The 18207-nt window shown below is 41.7% G+C and overlaps 1 protein-coding gene across 3 annotated transcripts in view; it reads right to left on the reverse strand.

The window, feature by feature from the left end:
- LOC144685941 (long-chain-fatty-acid--CoA ligase 6-like) overlaps window positions 1-18207 on the reverse strand; it is a 104447-nt gene that overhangs the window by 11173 nt on the left and 75067 nt on the right. For all 3 annotated transcript variants that reach the window (XM_078550997.1, XM_078550996.1, XM_078550998.1), the window contains exons 15-17: window positions 12215-12287; window positions 4425-4513; window positions 3421-3537 (exon numbers count right to left, since the gene is read on the reverse strand). In XM_078550997.1, the coding sequence (XP_078407123.1) occupies window positions 3421-3537; window positions 4425-4513; window positions 12215-12287 (279 nt within the window). The remainder of the gene's footprint in view (window positions 1-3420; window positions 3538-4424; window positions 4514-12214; window positions 12288-18207) is intronic.

An 18207-nucleotide genomic window follows, 5' to 3' on the forward strand; every position in this document is an offset into this window, starting at 1 on the left:
CATGGGTGGGCGATCTCAGAGGGCAGGCCTAATAATGATATGCTGATTTGTTTCAATGATGTTCCCGACGTTCAATGGCAGAGAACTCAGCTCGTCATCGGCGGGCTGAGTGGACAATCGTAAACTGGTTTCACGCTGTTGTGAAACCAATTGCACCATATTGTCCGCTCACACCACCAAACACACCTGACGCTGGTGAGCACGGAAAATCCCGGCCAAAGTATTGGAGAAATTTAAAGGATTAAAATCCAGCAACTTCCCAGGACCTGTTGTCCTACGCCCTAGGCTTCTAATATATATAGCTGTACAGATAGTGGATGTGCTAGCTATGATTTTCCAAAATTACTTTGATTCAGGAATGGTCCACTAGATTGGAAGTTGGCAAGTGTTACACTGTTTTTCAAGAAAGGAGGGAGAGAAAGCAGTGAACTACAGGCCAGTTAGCCTATCAGATGTTGGGAAAATGCTGGAATCTATTATTAAGGGAGTCTAAACAATGCACTAAGGATAATTCAAATGTTTTTCTAAAGGGAAATCTTGTTTGACAAGTTATTAGATTTTTTTGAGGATGTAACTAGTAGGGTAGATAATGGAGAACCAGTAGATGTAGTACACCTGGATTTCCAAAAGGCATTCAATAAGGTGCTGCACAAAAGGTGAATAGGTAAAATAAGGTAATATATTAGCGTGGATAGAGGATTGGAGAGAAGATTGGCTAACGAATAGAAAACAGGCTTTTTCAAGTTGGTGGGCAGTGAATAGTGGAGTGCCGCAAGAATCAGTGCAGGGGCCTCAGTTATTTACAATCTATATTAATGACTCTGATGAAGAGGGTAATGCATATAAGTTTGCTGATAATACACAACCAGGTGGAAAGGTAAGATGTGGGGAGGACAAAGAGGCTGCAAAGAGATGTAGACATGTTAAGTGAGTGGGCAACAAAATGGCAGATGGAGTATAATAAAGGGAAATGTGAAGTTATGTGAAGGCCTTAGGAATAAAAAAAGCAGAATATTTTTTTAAAAAGGTGAGAAACTTGTAAGTGTTGATGTTCAAAGAGACTTGGGTGTGCTGGTAAAAGGAGCATAAAAAGTTACCTTGCAGGTGCAGCAAGCAATTAGGAAGGCAAATAGCATGTTGGTCTTTATTGCAAGGCAATTGAAGTACAAGAATATAGAAGTTTTGCTAGGGTTGTACAAGGTTTTGATGAGCCCGCATCTGGAGTAATGCGTGCAGTTTTGGTCCCTACATTTAAGAAAGGACATACTTGCATTGGACATGGCTAAGTGAAGGTTCACTAAATTGGTCCCTGGGATGAGGGGGTTGTCCTATGATGAGAGGCTGAGTAAACTGAGTTTATATTCTCTGGAGTTTAGAAGAATGAGAAGCAATCTCATCATAAACCTAGAAAATTCTGAAGGGGCTTGATAGGATAGACACAGAAATTGTTTCCATTGGTCAGGGAACCTAAAACAAGGGGGCTCAGTCTCATAATAAGGGGCCAATCATTTAGGAATGAGATGAGGGGAAATTACTTCACTCAAAGGGTTCTGAATCTTTGGAATTCTCTACTCCACAGGGTTGTGGATGTTCCATCATTGAATACATTTAAGGCTGGGACACAGATATTTGGTCTCTCAGGGAACCAAGGGATACGGGGAGCAGGCTGGAAAATGGAGTTGAAGCCCAAGATGAGCCATGATCATACTAAATGGTGGAGCAGGCTCGATGGGCCATGTAGTTTTACTCCTGCTCCTATTTCTTACATTATGTTCCAAAATCAGGTCTCAACCTATACCTGGCCATGTTAGATCATAGAACTTTCACAAAATGATAGAAGTTAAACTATTTTGTAACAACATATGTATATATAATGCAATGTATTAGTAAACAATATCGTTGTTCTCTTATGGCTTTACTCAGACATTAAAGTTTTTTTTTTTAAGTGCTTACTTTCTGGTGCATTACTGCAGGAGTGCTGCAGCGTTGGAGGTGCTGCCTTTTGGGTGATATGCCTGCCTTCTCAGTTGGATGTAAAAGATCCCATTGCACCATTTCAGGGGAGATCTTGCTGGTGCTGACCGCATTGCTCCCACGATCAACATCACTAAAACAGCTTACCTGGTTATTCCAAAATTGCCGTTTGTGGGACATTCCCTGTCTGTAAATTGTCTGTCATGTTTTCTACATTATGACAGTGATTACATTTAAAAAGTATTTAATTAGCTCTAAAGTGACATCTTGGGGATGTGAAAGGCAAGATATATCTGCACCTCTTTTTTAACTCCAATTTGGGCTGGGCTGGAAGAGACTTTAAACCAACATATTTGCCTGTTCCACTGATTCAGGTGGATGTTAAGAGAGCAGGGCATTCTCTCGAGCTTTTGGCCAAAGATTTCTTCAACCAATAGCACCAAAAAGTACTGTAACAGATCAACTAGTCTATGAGCTAGAAGCTTTTATTTTTGTGGGATTATTATTTTAAAATCAATAAATTATTAGCAGTGAGGTCCAAGGCTGCAGTCCAAACCAATTTCATATATATATTTTTTTAAAAACAGTAATCAATATTTTATGGTTGCTTCCAGCTTTTTGCCAATTGGCAGCTTAAAAAAAGTAATCTGACTGCAGAGTTTTCTCTCGAGTACCTGTATCTCTGATACTTACCAATTGAATGGAACTGTTTTTGATGTTTCCATATTTAATCAATTGGATATTGAATTGGTAATTTAACATAGAAGATTCAATTGCAGCCAACCAATAACATTTGTCTGAAATACCCTAAACTGAAACACACTCAACTAGCAAGTGTTAAGGTTAAGACTAGTCCCTCAAAAATAGATTACTTCTTCAAAATAATAAATTTGCAAGTACTGGATCATAACAAATACATATGACTCATTCATTCCATTTAGTGCGCTGGTCAACTCCAGGCGACTGTACAAATAGTCCAAGAGCAGGATTCTAATCAACCAGACTGCTTATTTATGCCGTCACATTCCAATGGTTTTTCTTTCCATTCTGCAGAATTCCAATAACCCAATCACTTCTCATTTACTCCTCATAAAATCATCCTCATAAGATCATAATGTACTAAACCAATCCCCACTAAGTCATTGGATACAGAATTTCAGTAGATCCAATTTCTTCTCATTCATGTTTACAAAATGGAATACAAGTGCAGTTATCTCTGGACAGAATTCCTATGTCCCAAACTGACTTAACTATTAATCATTCTATAAACAGATATGTGAACAGGAGTATAAAATCTGTTTTGATATGAATTCATAATAATGTTCAGGGTTGTCTATCTTGTTTCATAAAGGCAACATTTTCAAAATTATTATTTCTAAAATATATAGCTATTAAAAAAATCAACTTCAGTTGTATTACACAATGATATTTAAACTAAATACTTACAGGTAACCATTTTCCAATGTCCCCAGTATGCAGCCAACTGTCTTTGTCCAGTGCTTCAGCTGTTTTCTCAGTGTCTTTGAGGTAGCCTTTGAACACATTTGGTCCTTTCACACAGATCTACAAGTAATGATCATTTGCAATGATGTGTCAAAATAAAAACTATTTCAACTGTATTTTTCACATTGCTTCCAAATTCAAGTTGCTCAAAGGTCCCTTGTTTCTGTATGCAAAGAACCTAATGCCTGTTTTGTATACACTAAAAAATAGGTTTCCTGGGCTCATGCCTAACGCTGCTAAGTGTTGACCACTTTCAGAAAAACCAGGCCCACTTGGGGATTAATATGCAGTCTTTAAAAGGTACTGCATTTACAATCTTTAAAGGCCACCACCATCATATGCAGCTGGGAAGAACGGCAGTTCTCTTCTGATCTCCACCTTCGATCAGGGTGCTCAACCTTGATCACTACCTCAGCACCTGTCTCTCCCCACCTAATTGCCATCATCTCTTTCCCCAATTCCTGCCACAATCCACCCTGTTGGCAACTACAAGCCAACCCTGATCATGGCCACTGCTTCCTCCCACCTAGTTGACCTCTTCCTAGTTGTTCTTCCCTTGCTGGACTTGCCGGAGGGCTGCTCTCAACAGCACAGTGGACCAATCTTCAAGGCCTCATCTCTGGTGAGCTACTGGGGTGTCTGCATGGTCATAAGGCTAGAGGCCCAATATTATACCATCCCAGTGCTGGTATTATTCCCTGTACCCCCTGCATACCCATTTGAGAACAATAGAAAGTTTGCCCCCCTTAGAATCACAGAAGGTGGCCATTCAGCCCATGACACCCGTGCCAGCTTTTTGAAAGAGCTATTCAATTAGTTCTAAACCTTTGCTCGTTCCTGAAAAAATTTCATTCTCCTTGTAACTTGCCCATTGAAATATTGAATGGTATTGACGATGGAATACCTAAAAATGGGATGAGTATGATGAAAGATAACCATTTACCTACCTCTCCTTCTCCTTTTGCAGAAAAATACTTCATTTCATCTACATCGATGAGTTTGAGATAATTACATGGTAGTGGAGCCCCAACGTGACCTGCAGGATGAAAATGAGGCAACTTAATAATCAAATGAGACAGTAACTACAACACAGAAGGAGAAAATGTAATTTGATTCATGCTTACATGATAATTAGGTTTGTAGACTGTGCACTGAACTAAAGGACAAATACAAAACAAATACAGTTTTACAAAGTAAAGGAGTAGGGGGAACCTTGGTGTTCAGATTCAGAGGTCATTAAAGGTGGCAACATTAGTATTTTTGATGATAAAAAGGACCCCCAGAATGCTTTATTTTCTACCCCCTGGTCATTGAATACAAAAGCAGAAAAATAATATTGACCCTGCATAGACTTTAGTTTTTTTTATATTCATTAATGGGATGTGGGCATCGCAGGCTACACCAGCATTTATTGCCCATTCCTAATTGCCATCGAGAAGGTGGTAGTGAGCTGCCTTCTTGAACCGCTGCAGTCCATGTGGTGTAGGTACACCCACATTGCTGTTACGGAGGGAGTTCCAGGATTTTGACCCAGCAACAGTGAAGGAACGGCAATATAGTTCCAAGTCAGGATGGAACTCCCAGGTGGTGGTGTTCCCATGTGTCTGCTGCCTTTGTCCCTCTAGATGGTAGTGGTTGTGGTTTGGAAGTACCTAAGGAGCCTTTGGGTTCCTGCAGTAGATGGTACACACTGCTGGCATTTTGCATCGGTGGTGGAAAGAGTGAATGTTTGTGGAAGGGGTGTCAATCAAGTGGACTGCTTTGTCCTGAATGGTGTCAAGCTCCTTGAGCATTGTTGGAGCTGCACTCATCCAGGCATGTGGACAGCATTCCAACACACTCCTGACTTGTGACTTGTAGATGGTGGACAGGCTTTGGGGAGTCAGGTGGTGAGTTACTTGCTGCAGGATTCCTAGCCTCTGCCACAGTATTTATATGGCTTGTTCAATTCAGTTTCTGGTCAATGGTAACCCTTGATAGTGGGGGTTTCAGTGATGGTAATGCCATTGAATGTCAAGGGGCGATGGTTAGATTCTCTCTTGATGGAGATGGTCATTGCCTGGCACTTGTGTGGCATGCATATTGCTTGACACTTGTCAGCCCACACCTGGATATTGTCCAGGTCTTGCTGCATTTGGACATGGACTGCTTCGGTATGAGGAGTTGTGAATGGTGCTGAGCATTTATACAAATCAGCAGCAAATATCCCCACTACTGTCCTTATGATTGAAGGAAGGTTTTTGATGAAGCAGCAGTAGATGGTTGGGCCTGGGACACTACCCTGAGGAACTCCTGCAGTGATGTCCAGGAACTAAGATGATTGACCTCCAACATCCACAACCATCTTCCTTTGTGCTCAGGATGACTCCAACCAGCAGAGAGTTTTACCCCTGATTGTCACTGACCCCAGCTTTGCTAGGGCTCCTTGATGCCACACTCAGTCAAGTGCTGCCTTGATGTCAAGGGCAGTCACTCTCACCTCACCTCGGGATTCAGCTCTTTTGTCCATGTTTAATCCAAGGCTGTATTGAGGCCAGGAGCTGAGTGAGTCTGGCAGAACCCAAACTGAGCACCAGTGAGCAGGTTATTGCTAAGCACGTGCTACTTGTTAACACTGTTGATGATCCCTTCCATTACTTTACTGATGATGATCAAGAGTAGACTGATGGGACAGAAATTGGCCAGGTTGGATTTGCCCTGCTTTTTGTGTACAGGAAATACTTTGGCAATTTTCCACATTGCCAGGTAGATGCCAGTGTTGTAGCCGTACTGGAACAGCTTGGCTAGGGGTACGGCAAGTTTTGGTGCACAAGTCTTCAGTACTATTGCCAGAATATTGTCAGGGCCCATAGCCTTTGAAGCATCCAGTGCCTTCAGCCAATTCTTGATATCATGTGGAGTGAATTGAATTGGCTGAAGACTGGCATCTGTGATGCTGGGGACCTCATGAGGATGCCGAGATGGATCATCCACTTGGGGAGGGAAGGGTGCAGTATGTATGCCCATGTTTGATCTGATGCCACGACACTTCATGGGGTCCGGAGTCAATGTTGAGGTTGCCCAGGGCAATTCTCTCCTGACTGTGCTGCCACCTGCTAGGATGGCAATGGCAGTATCTGGGACATGATCTGTAATGTTTGATTCTGTGAGTATGACTATAGCCAGAATTTTCCCGTCGGCGATTTGGGGGCGGGGCCCGCTCACCAATGGGAAAATGATGTGGGATGACATCGGGAGGAACCTCTGATGTCCTCCCGGTCAATTTAAATTTTTAGGAAGGCGGGCGGACAGCGAAATCAGCTGTTTGCCCGCCGACCTGTCAATGGCCAATTGAGGCCATTGACAGGATCATTAAGCTCATTGAGAGACCTGCCCGTCCAACCTTAAGGCTGGCGGGCAGGCCAGGAGCCCCAGCGGGCTTCTGAAAAAAGATAAAACCTCATCCACTGGGGGGGGGATGAGGTTTCATCTCAGTTTTTAAAAAGTTTATTAAAGTTTCACTCATATTTATTAACTTGTCCCATCTCATGTGACAGTGTCACATGAGGGAGACATGTTAATAATGTTTTTCTTTCTCTATTTTTAAAGTTTTTTTTAAGCATTCAGCGCTCTCCCTGAGACAGCACTTAGTCTCAGGGAGCAGTGCGCTCTTTTGCGCACATACGTGAAAGAGTGCACTTTGACAGATGGGGAACCCCTCCACCCCCCCGCACAGGAAGCGCATAGCGCTTCACATTGGGCAACCCGCTGGGCGGGCCTTAATTGGCCCACCCACTCAAAATGGCAGCCAGCCCCGTTTTGGTGGCGGAGTTCAGCTGCCCACCTGCTGCCGAGCTGGTGGGGCCCACCCGCCCATCAAGGTCAAAATTCTGGCCTATGTCTTTGACTGTTTCTTAACTAGTTTGTGAGACAGCTCTCCCAATTTTGGCACTAGCCCCCAGATGTTAGGAGGACTCTGTAGGGTTGTCAGCTGCCTAGGTCGATGCTGGATGGTCCGTCTGGTTTCATTCCTTTTAGCAGTTTGGGACAGAAGTGTGTCTATCTAGGCCATTTCAGAGTCAACCACATTGCTGTGATCTAGAATCACATGTATGCCAGACCAGACAAAGACAGCAGATTTCCTTCCCTCAAGGGGATTAGAGAACCAGATGGGTTTTTACGACAATTATTTTATGGTCATTAGACTTTAATTCCATATTTTTTTTTTATTTTGAATTAAATTCAATTTCACTATCTGCCCTGGTGGGATTTGAATACAGGTCCCCAGAGCATTGCCCTGAGTCTCTGGATTACTTGGCCAGTGACAATACCACTACTCCATGACCTCCCTGTTAGACCATGGTTGGAGTACTATGCATTGGAGAGGAGGAGAATAGTAGAGAGGGAGAGGGTGTGGGGGTAAGTGGGATCAAGATAAGATGGAGAGGCTTCTTCTGTGAGTTTTTAAACAGAAAATAAAATAGCAAAATGTAGTAAACCTAATTGTGATCAACAAAGGGACAGACAACAACACAATTGACAGAATAACCAAGTGACAGGCAAATTAGAGAGTTTAGCTATTAAAGCTCAAACTCACTTTCCTGATCGTCCTTCAGTTTCTCCCATCACCTCTCCCCTTCTCTCCTCACATCTCCTCCCCTTATCCCATGTTCTCTTATGAACCATAGAATTTTTACAGTACTGAAAGAGGCCATTCTGCCCTTTGTGCGTCAGCTTTCTGCAAAGGAATTTACCTAATCCCACTCTCCCATCTGTTCCCTATAGTCTACAAATTCTCTTCAAGTACTTATCCAATTCTCTTGAAGAACTCAAATTAAATGTGCCTCCAGCACAGTTTCAGGGAGTGCATTCCATTTCCCAACTATTTGCTGCACGAGAAAAGATTCCCTCATATTGCCTTTGCTTCTTTTACCAATCATCTTAAATTAGTGTCCTTTGATTCTGGATTCTTCTGCCAATGGGAACAGTTTCTCCTTATCCACCATGATCAAATATTCTCTTAATCTTCTCTTCACCAAGGAGAGCAGCCCCAGCTTCTCCATCCTATCCGTGATTGGAGTTCCTCATCCCTGATACCATTCCCATGAATCTTTTCTGCTCTCTCTAGTACTTTCATATCCTTTCAAGTGTGGTGCCCAGGCCTTGTCACAATAATCAACTGAGGACCCTGTCTGTATGTTTCATTCACCACTTTCTCAATCTGTCCTGCCACCTTCAATTACTTGTGCACATATGTCGCTGTCATTGGGTCAAAATCCTGGAGCTCCCTTCCTAACAGCACTGTGGGTGTACTACACCACATGGTCTGTAGCGGTTCAAGAAAGCAGCTCACCACCACCTTCAAGGGCAACTAGGGATGGGCAATAAATGCTGGCCCAGCCAGCAAAGCACATATCCTGTGAATGAATTTAAAAAAATATCCCCAGGTGCCTCTGCTCCTACACTCCTTTAGAATTGTACCTTTTTTATATTCTCTCTCCTTGTCTTCCTATCAAAATGAATCACTTCACACTTCTCTGCATTAAATATCACCTGTCACTTGTCTGCCATTCTACCAATCTGCCTATGTTCTTTTGAAGTTCTACACTATCCTCCTTATAATTCACAACTTCCAAGTTTCTTATCTGCAAATTTTGAAATTATGCCCTGTACACCAAGATCTAGGTCATTAATATATATCAGGAAGAGCAGGGATCCTAATACCAATCCCTAGGGAACTCTACTATAAACCTTCTTCCAGCATGAGAAGCAGCCATTCACCACTGCTCTTGGTTTCATTTCACTCAGCCAATTTCATATCCATGCTGCAATTGTCCCTTTTATTCCATGGGCTCTACGTTTGCTGACAAGCTTGTTATGTGGCACTTTATCAAATGCCTCTTAGAAGTCCATGTGCACCACTTCATCAGCATGACCCCTTTCCTCATACAAAACAAACAATTAGTTAAACACTATTTGCGCTTACTTTCCTTCATGAATCCACATTTATCCAAGTGACTGGTACTATCATTCTCATGCTTCCCCTCCTCATCTCCCCCACTCCTGTACCCCATCTCACCCTCTTCACCTCTCCCCTCCTCAATTTCCTCCACCATCTATTTTCACTGCTCTTCTCCTGATCTCCCCACCTTGCTACTTCCTCTCGAGATTTTCTTGTGCTTCCTTCCCAATATCCTCCCCTTCACCTTCTCTACTTTCCCTTCCACCACTCTTCTCTTTCCATCATCTCCTCCACTTGTGTTCTCTGCTCTTCCCTTTCTCTCCTCCACTCAGTGCCCTTCTTCACTTTCCTCCCATCTCTCCCTTCTCCACTCTTCCCCTCTTTCCTAACCTAACCCCTTCAATACTTCACCTCCCCTCTCTCCACTAGTCTTCCAATATTGGCCTCCCCATCTCTCCATCCCACCACTATTTCCCTCCTCCTGTTCTCTGCCTTGCTCCTTTCCCCCCCGACTGCTCTTTCCTCTCTTCCCAACTCTTCTCCCTTTCTTCCCCTCCAGCCTCTAGCCTACCCCAATTCCTTTCTAGTCCCTCCATCAATCTTTTCCTCCTTTTCTCTGCCGCTCTTCTTCCTTTCCTCTCTTGCGTTCCCCTCCCATCTGTCCTTTTCATCTTCTTCCTACCTTTCTTCCCTTCAACCCTATTTCCTTCTTCCTCTATGCCACTCCTCTCTCCCCTTTAGATTTTCTCCCCTCCCCATTTCCTGAACACTTTGCCTTTCTCGCTCTTCCCTCCCATCTCCTCTCTCCCTCTCCTTTCATTTCTGATAACTTACTCATCACTTAACTTCCAATCATTTTTTTTTAGCTCTTCCCTCATCCTCTACTTTTCTTCTTATATCCCCTCTTCCTTTTCCACCTGCCTCTTCTCTTCCCTCTCCATAATCATTCACTATAATCTCTTTATTCCTCTTCTGCTCTAATCCCACACTGCTCCTTGCTCCTCCCCATCTCCAGTCCTCCTCCATTTTTTCTCTCTCCTCCCATTGTGTATTTCCTGCCCCACCCATTTCTCCTCACCTCTCATTTCCTCCCCCTCATCTCCTTCTCCCACCATGTTCTCATTCTACTTCCACTATTCGCAACCTTGCTCCTCTGCCTTCTCCCCTGCTTTTTCACCCTCCCTTCCTCCACCTCATCCACCCCCCTCCACACCCCACCCCCTTGCTTGCCTTCCCCGCCTATATACCCCCTTCTCTTGTCTTTGTTCACCTACCTCTTGTTTTCTATTCTTACTTGCTCTGAAACATGCCCCAATCTTGACATCGTGGAAATAATTCTGACATTGGGTGATCATGTAAGACGTGTGATAATTGTTTGCACAGCCATTAAAATACCTCCCAACTTTCGTTTACATTAAGTGGCCAAATTGATATTATATATCATGCAAACTCATGAATGGACTTAAGGCCATCACTTATGGCCCTGAAAGGTGCCCAGTCTACCTCAGATTGCCCTTATCCTGGAAGGGCAAGGTATCTCAAAAACTTGAGCAACAGGTGAAGCTAGCCTTTCACACTGCTACTGTGCAGTAGCAACACGAGTGGTATTCACCACTAACAGGATGCTGCCATCAAGCCAAAAAGGCATTATTCCTATCACACAAGTGAGTAATGTGGTATATGAATTTTAGTGCCAGTGTAGGCTGTATCTCCCAAAGGTTGGCGGATTGTATCAAACAGCCTGTTGCAGCTGCTGTTCACAACGGGCAAAGTACAGACCATAGCAAACCAGCCCATGCTTGCAAAACTCAAAATAATGTCCAAAATTAGATGTGATTCAGTGATTGGACAACATTTGCTAAATAATCCCCAGTTTGCTAAGAATCACGCTGACAACCAATTTAAGATAGTCAGTTGAACTTGCAGTATGGTATGTGTGTGTGTGTACGTACGTACGTACGTACGTACGTACAGGAAGCTACATATATTAACATAGGGCCCTGTTCTTTGCAGACAGAAAGAACATGTACACACATTGCTCCTGTTTCAGCTAAACAAAATAGGTGACAGCCTTATGCTGATTCATTCCTCAGGGCAATGCCTTGGCCAATCAGGGTCAAGCTGCCTGGTATAAATTTCAAACAATGCTTAGCAGTTAACTGTCAGTCACCAACAATTGGTGCATTCTCCATGGCAACACCTCTACCAGAGTTCACATGTCAACCAATCAGCACTCCCTTCTCATTCAGTAGAAATTGTTGTTTTCCCTTTATATTGGTATTCTTGCAAAGTGTCCTGATGAATGCAATATGAAAAGCTTTGACATGCCTCCTTTTTCAGCAATTCTTATATTCTTGTCCACTGTCAAAATTATCTTCCCACTATGTGTGACACCATGGGAGATAAACAAATTTTTTTAAGCTCCAAATATAAAATCAAAACTTCTCTACAAGTAATTTTCATGATTTTACCTTTCTTTGGTCTCTCCATTTCACCAAACCCATCCTTGATTGAAATAGAGGATAGGTGAACAAGCAGTTCTCAGGCCTCCATTAATTCTGCTCTGAAGCCAACCAGAGAAGCTCACCCCTCTTCCCTAAGCATCATCTAGCTGATGTTTCCCAAAGGACTGCAACTAACATTCAGAAATCAGAGTTAGGGCATTTTGCTATTACTTTCTAGTGCACCATACCTGACTATACCAGAAACTGGAGCATATTTTAAGAAGCATAATTAAAGCTCTTTGATATATAGTGCACATATACTAAAAATAGCAATAGAGGCATCAAATAGTACCTGATGTCCAGTCTCCAGGTGTGGTAAAGGTACATCCAGCTGTGCACTCAGTCTGTCCATAACCTTCATAGACCTAACCACATCACACAATGGTTATAGATATGTGGAAAGTGAAGTATATTTCAAGAATAATACTCACTCACATAATTTCTTTACAGGGCTACTATGCTGAGTTTCATAAATAAGCCTAAACACAAAGGGACAATTACTGTACAATTACTGACATCTCTCAATCACACTTGTTAACTTTTAGAACTATTGGCTAAAAGCAGCTATGGAGGTAAACACATCTATAATATTTCATGGGTTTTTAAACAGAAAAATAGGGTAAACAGAATAGTGACCGACAAAGGGGCAGACAACATTCTGATTGACAGAGCAGCCATAATGATACAGACCCCACTATAATTTACAAAGTAGTGCTTGGGTTTCAAATCTTTATGAAGTAGAGTGTTAGCCATCTCATTTCATTGATTGTTGTTTTATGGACCAAAGAGTCTTGAAGCTTTTTATTCTTCGAAGGTGGCATACTCAGAATGCCGGGGTGTGGAGGAAGAAAGTTGTAAACTGCAGGACTTCCCACAGTGTTTGTTACATTGTCATAACTACCATCTTTGAACAGCCCTAGTTGCTGGCAATAGAAGCAGATATTAACAAAGCTTCACCTAGTTGCTTGTTGGCCATGACATAAATGCCATTTTGTATGTACAATTTGATTAGCAAAGCAAAGCTAGACATTTGTTGGGAAATTACTCATGTCTACAATTAAGAAAATTTTCAACTGATCAGGGAGGGCAAGCGTGGCTTAGTAAAGGGTACATCATGCCTGACAAACCCGATTAAATGTTGGAGCTGTGACAGAAGTAGTGGACAGGTGTTATGGATGCTATTTATTAGGACTTCCAGAAGGCATTTACTGAACTCCCTCATCAGGGACAGTTAGCCAAAGTTGAAGCTCATAGAATTGAGGACAAATTATGACTTGGTTAGGAAATTGGCTGGGTGACAGAAGACAGAGGGTAGGGATAACAGGTATGATGTGACTAGTGGCATCCCGCAGGGATGTGTGTTTGGGCCTCAACTATTCACTGCATTTATTAACAATTTACAAGAGCCAATATCAAGTTGCTGATGACACAAAGATAAGTAGAATGGTAAGCAGTGTAGATGATAGATATATTAATAGATTAAGTGAATGGGAAAAATTGTGGCAAATGGACTTCAAAATAAGCAACTTTGAGGTCATCCACTTTGGGGACCTATAAGGATAGATCAGAATACCTTTTGAATGGTAAAAAGCTAGAGTTCCAAGTGGACTTTGGGGTCCATGTACATTCATCATTGAAATGCTGTGGGCAGGTACAAAAATAATCACAATGGCTAATGAAATATTGACTTGTATATCTGGGAGGACTAGAATATAAAAGGGATAGAAGTCATGCTAATTATGCAAAGCCAAAGCCATGGTTAAACCACACCTGGGCAGTGCTCAGTTCTGGGCACCATACTGTTGAAAGTACATATTGGCCTTAGGAGGAGCACAGAGTAAATTTAGTAGAATGATACCTGGCCTCCAAAGGATAAATTACAAGGAAGGTTTATGCAAAATGGAATTGTTGCATTCCCTGGAATTTAAAGGATAACTTTATAGAAGTTTTTGAGCCCTTGAGACCCACAACCACTACCAGCTAGAAGGATAAGGGCAGCAGGCACATGGGAACCACCACCATGAATCTATCTACCTCTACCTTAAAAATATTCAAAGACTCTGTTACCACTGCCTGCTGAGGATGAGAGTTCCAAAGACTCACGAGCATCAGAAAAAATGTCTCATCTTGGTCTTAAATGAGTGACACCTTATTTTTAAGCAGTGACCCTTAGTTCTAAATCCTCCCTCAGGAGATCATGAAAGAAAATCAGTATGGATAGAAATTAAAAATAGCAAGAGCCAGAAAACACTAGTGAGAGTAGTTTTATAGGCCCCCTAACAGTAGTCATACCATTGGACAGAACATTAAACAAGAAATCATTGGAGCTTGTAACAAAGGCAATGTAATGAGGATTTTAATCTTGATATAGACTGGGAACAGTCAAATTGGCAAGTGTGGCCTAGATGATGAGTTTGTAGAATGCTTGAGAGTTTCTTGAACCAATATGTTTTGGAACCAACTAGAGATGAAGCTATCTTAGATCTGGAATTGTGTAATGAAGCAGGGCTAATTAGTAATGTCATTATAAAAGATCCACTGGGAAATAATGATCATAATACTGTTGAATTCCAGGTTAAATTTGCAAGTGACATACTCCAATCACAAACAATCTTAAAGTTAAACATAGCCAATTACGAAGGTATGACAGGAGAACTGGCTAAGGTTAATTGTGTAAATGAACTAAAAGATATGGTTGGAAATGAACAGTGGGAAACATTTAAAGAAACAATTCAAAACGGTCAACAAAAAAATCATTCCATGGAAACAAAAGCTCAGTAAGAAAGGTCCATAATGGCTAACTCAGGAAGGATTGTACTTGGATTTCCAGAAGGCATTTGATAAGGTGCCTCAAAGATTATTGTGGAAAATAAAAGCTCATGGTGTAGGGAGGTTACTTATATTAGCATGGATAGAAGATTGGCTGGCTGGCAGAAGAGTATGCATAAATGGGTCTTTGATTGGCAGGATGTGATGAGTGAAGTCCTACAGGGGTCTGTGCTGGGGGTCTCAATTTTCTACAATTTACATCAATGGTTTAGATGAGGGGAGCCAAGGCATGGTAGCTAAATTTGCAAAGGACACAAAGATGAGTAGGAAAGTATGTTGTAAAGACGACATAAGAGAGGTTGCAGATGAATATAGATAGTTTGTGTGAATGGGCAAAAATATGGCAGATGGAGTACAATGTGGGAAAATGTGAAGTTGTTCACGTTGACAGGAAGAATAAAAAAAAGAGTATTACTTAAATGGAGAACGACTGCAGAATTATGAAGTGCAGAGGGACCTAGGTGTTCTACTGCATGAGTCACAAAAGGTTAGTATGCAGGTACAGCACGTAGTCAAGGCGGCTAATGGAATGCTCTCCTTTATTATGAAGGGAATTGAACATAAAAGTAAGGATAAAAGCAAAATACTGTGGATGTTGGAAATCTGAAATAAAGACAGAAAATGCTGAGAAAACTCAGCAGGTCTGGCAGCATCTGTGGAGAGAAACAGAGTTAATGTTTCGAGTCCGTATGACTCTTCTTCAGAGCTAAAGTAGAAATATGATGGATTTTACACTGTTTAAAAGGGGATGGAGCTGGTGGAACGAGATAGGTGGTCAGGGATGGGTGACAACTAAGGGGAGATTGACAATGATGTCATTGATACAGGACAAAGGGGGAGTGTTAATGATAGTTGTGAAGAGTAAAGAAAGTGCTGGGAGTAGCATAAAAGAAAGATAGCAGAACGTGTTAATAGCAGAACAGTGACCCTCTCCTTAGCAGTCACCTATCCCTGACCTTCTCTCGTTCCACCTGCTCCACCCTTTTTAAAACTGTATAAAATTCATCATATTTCTACTTCTCTTTAGCTCTGAAGAGGAGCCATACGGACTCGAAACATTAACTCTGTTTCTCTCTCCACGGATGCTGCCAGACCTGCTGAGTTTTGCCAGCATTTTCTGTTTTTATATAAAATTAAGGATTTTATGCTTCAGTTATATAGGGCATTGGTAATACCACATCTCGACTACTGTGTGCAGTTTTGAACTCCTTTTTTAAGGAAGGATGTAAATGCGTTGGAGGCGGTTCAGAGTAGGTTTGCTAGATTGATACCTGGAATGACCGGGTTGTCTTATGAAGATAGGTTGGACAGGCTGGGCTTGTTTCCACTGGAGATTAGAGAAGTGAAGGGTGACTTGAAGTATATAAGATCCTGAATGGTCTTGACAAGGTGGATGTGGAAATGATGTTTCTACCTGTGGGTGAGTCAGAACTCAAATTAGGGGTCACCCTTATAGGACAAAGATGAGGAGAGTTTTTTTCTTTTAGAGGGTTGAGACACTTTGGAACTCACTGCCTCAGAAGGTGGTGCAAATGAGGTCATTGAATATTTTTAAGGTGGGGGTAGATTGATTCTCAAGGGGTAGGTGGGAATGTGGAACTCGAAACACAAACCGATGAGCCATGATCTTTTTGAATGGTGAAGCAGGCTTGAGGGGCTGAATAGCCTACTTTTGCTCTTATTTCATAGGAAGAAAACAATAATAAATCTGAGCATTGAGGAGTGTTTTAGAAACCAGCAAAGGGCAACTGAAAAGTTGATTAAAAAGGGGAAAAAAAAAGAGAACATGAGAGTAAACTAGCCAGTAATATAAAAACAGATTGTAAAAGCTTGCTGAAGTATACAAAAAGGTACTGAATAGCTAAAGTTAACGTTGGTCATTTAAAATCAGACAGGAGAAATCATGGGGAATGCGGAAATGGCAGAGGCACTGAACAAATATTTTGTGTCTATCTTCAGTGGAAGACGCAAGTTTCATCCCAGAAACAGATGGTAAACAAGGGATTAAAAATTGAGGGGAAATTATTGAAATTAGTATTGGAGAAACTTAAGGCAACAAATCCCTGGGGTCTGATGACCTACAACCTGGGGTTCTAAAGGAGATAGCTACAGAGATAGTGGATGCGTTGGCTGTGATTTTCTAGATAGGATTTGGGAATGGTCCCATTAGATTGGAAGTTGGCAAATGTTATTGTGCTTTACAAGAATGGAGAAAGGGAGAAAACAGGGAACTACAGGCCAGTTAGCCTATCAGTTGTTGGGAAAATGCTGGAATGTATTATTAAGGAAGGTTAACAATGTACTTAGAAAAGCAGTGTGTTATTAGAGCAAGTCAATGTGGTTTGGTTAAAGGAAAATCCTGTTTAACAAATGTATTGGAGGTTTTTGAGGATGTAACTAGTAAGGTAGATAAAGGGGAACCAATAGATATAGTATACCTGGATTTCCAAAAGGCTTTTGATAAGGTGCCCGTCATGGAGATATTAATAAGTGTATAATGTAGTTGGAAATTATTTTTAAATTGGAATTGTACTGGTGTGAGTGAGAGAGTGAGAGTGAATTGGATTAAAGCCAGCTAGTCTGGGTGATTTGATGTATAGTAATTTTGAGATGTTAATTAGATAAACGTAAGAGATAGAAGGTAAAGAGTACATTTGCATTTGTTGAATAAACAATTCAAAAGAATGGGTAAAATCTTGCACCTAATTAGGAGACACCAAGCAACGTGTTTATATTACTAATAAAATTGGTGGAATGAAAAGGATTATTGTTAGGAGAGGTAAAATTAAAAACTTAGTAATACAATGGAAAATTTATATTCAAAGCAAAAGCTAGGTATAAACTGAGAGGAGTTTGTGTACGAGAGTCAGAGGCATGTAAGATCTAACCAGCCTGTAAGCCCTATGACTGTGTTTGCAAAGGAACCAAATTGCAAGGGACCTCATTTTGAATTTGTAAGGTCAAACGTGCTTTTCCTGTTTAAAGTCTATGGGCAAAACTTTTAGCTCCGCGGGTGGGCACGTACACGGCCGATCTGCTCAAGCATGAAATGACGTGCGTTGATGGCGGGCGGGCGCCCTGACATCAACGCGCATTCATATGCTATTTCGATTGGTGGGCACTTGCCAGGGTCATTGGCGCGCCTGCCAACAATTAAAAATCCTGTTAAGGCCATAACATTATCAATTAAGTTTTTCACTACCCATCCAACCTTGCAGTTGGTGGGCAGGAGGAAAGGCCAAGCAGCCTTTGCACTTTTTAAGGCAACCTCATCCACAGGCAGGATGAGGTTTCTTAAAGCAAATAAAAAGTAAAATAAAAAATTTAATTGATAACATGTCCTTGCTGAGGAGGGGGCATGTTTTGTTACATTATTTATTTCTTTGTTTTTGAAAAACGCTTCATCTCCCTGAGGTAGCTCTGTGCCTCAGAGATTATGAAGCACTCACTCGAGCA

Source organism: Cetorhinus maximus, chromosome 10 (assembly GCF_964194155.1).
Source record: "Cetorhinus maximus chromosome 10, sCetMax3.hap1.1, whole genome shotgun sequence".
Classification (NCBI taxonomy): domain Eukaryota; kingdom Metazoa; phylum Chordata; class Chondrichthyes; order Lamniformes; family Cetorhinidae; genus Cetorhinus; species Cetorhinus maximus.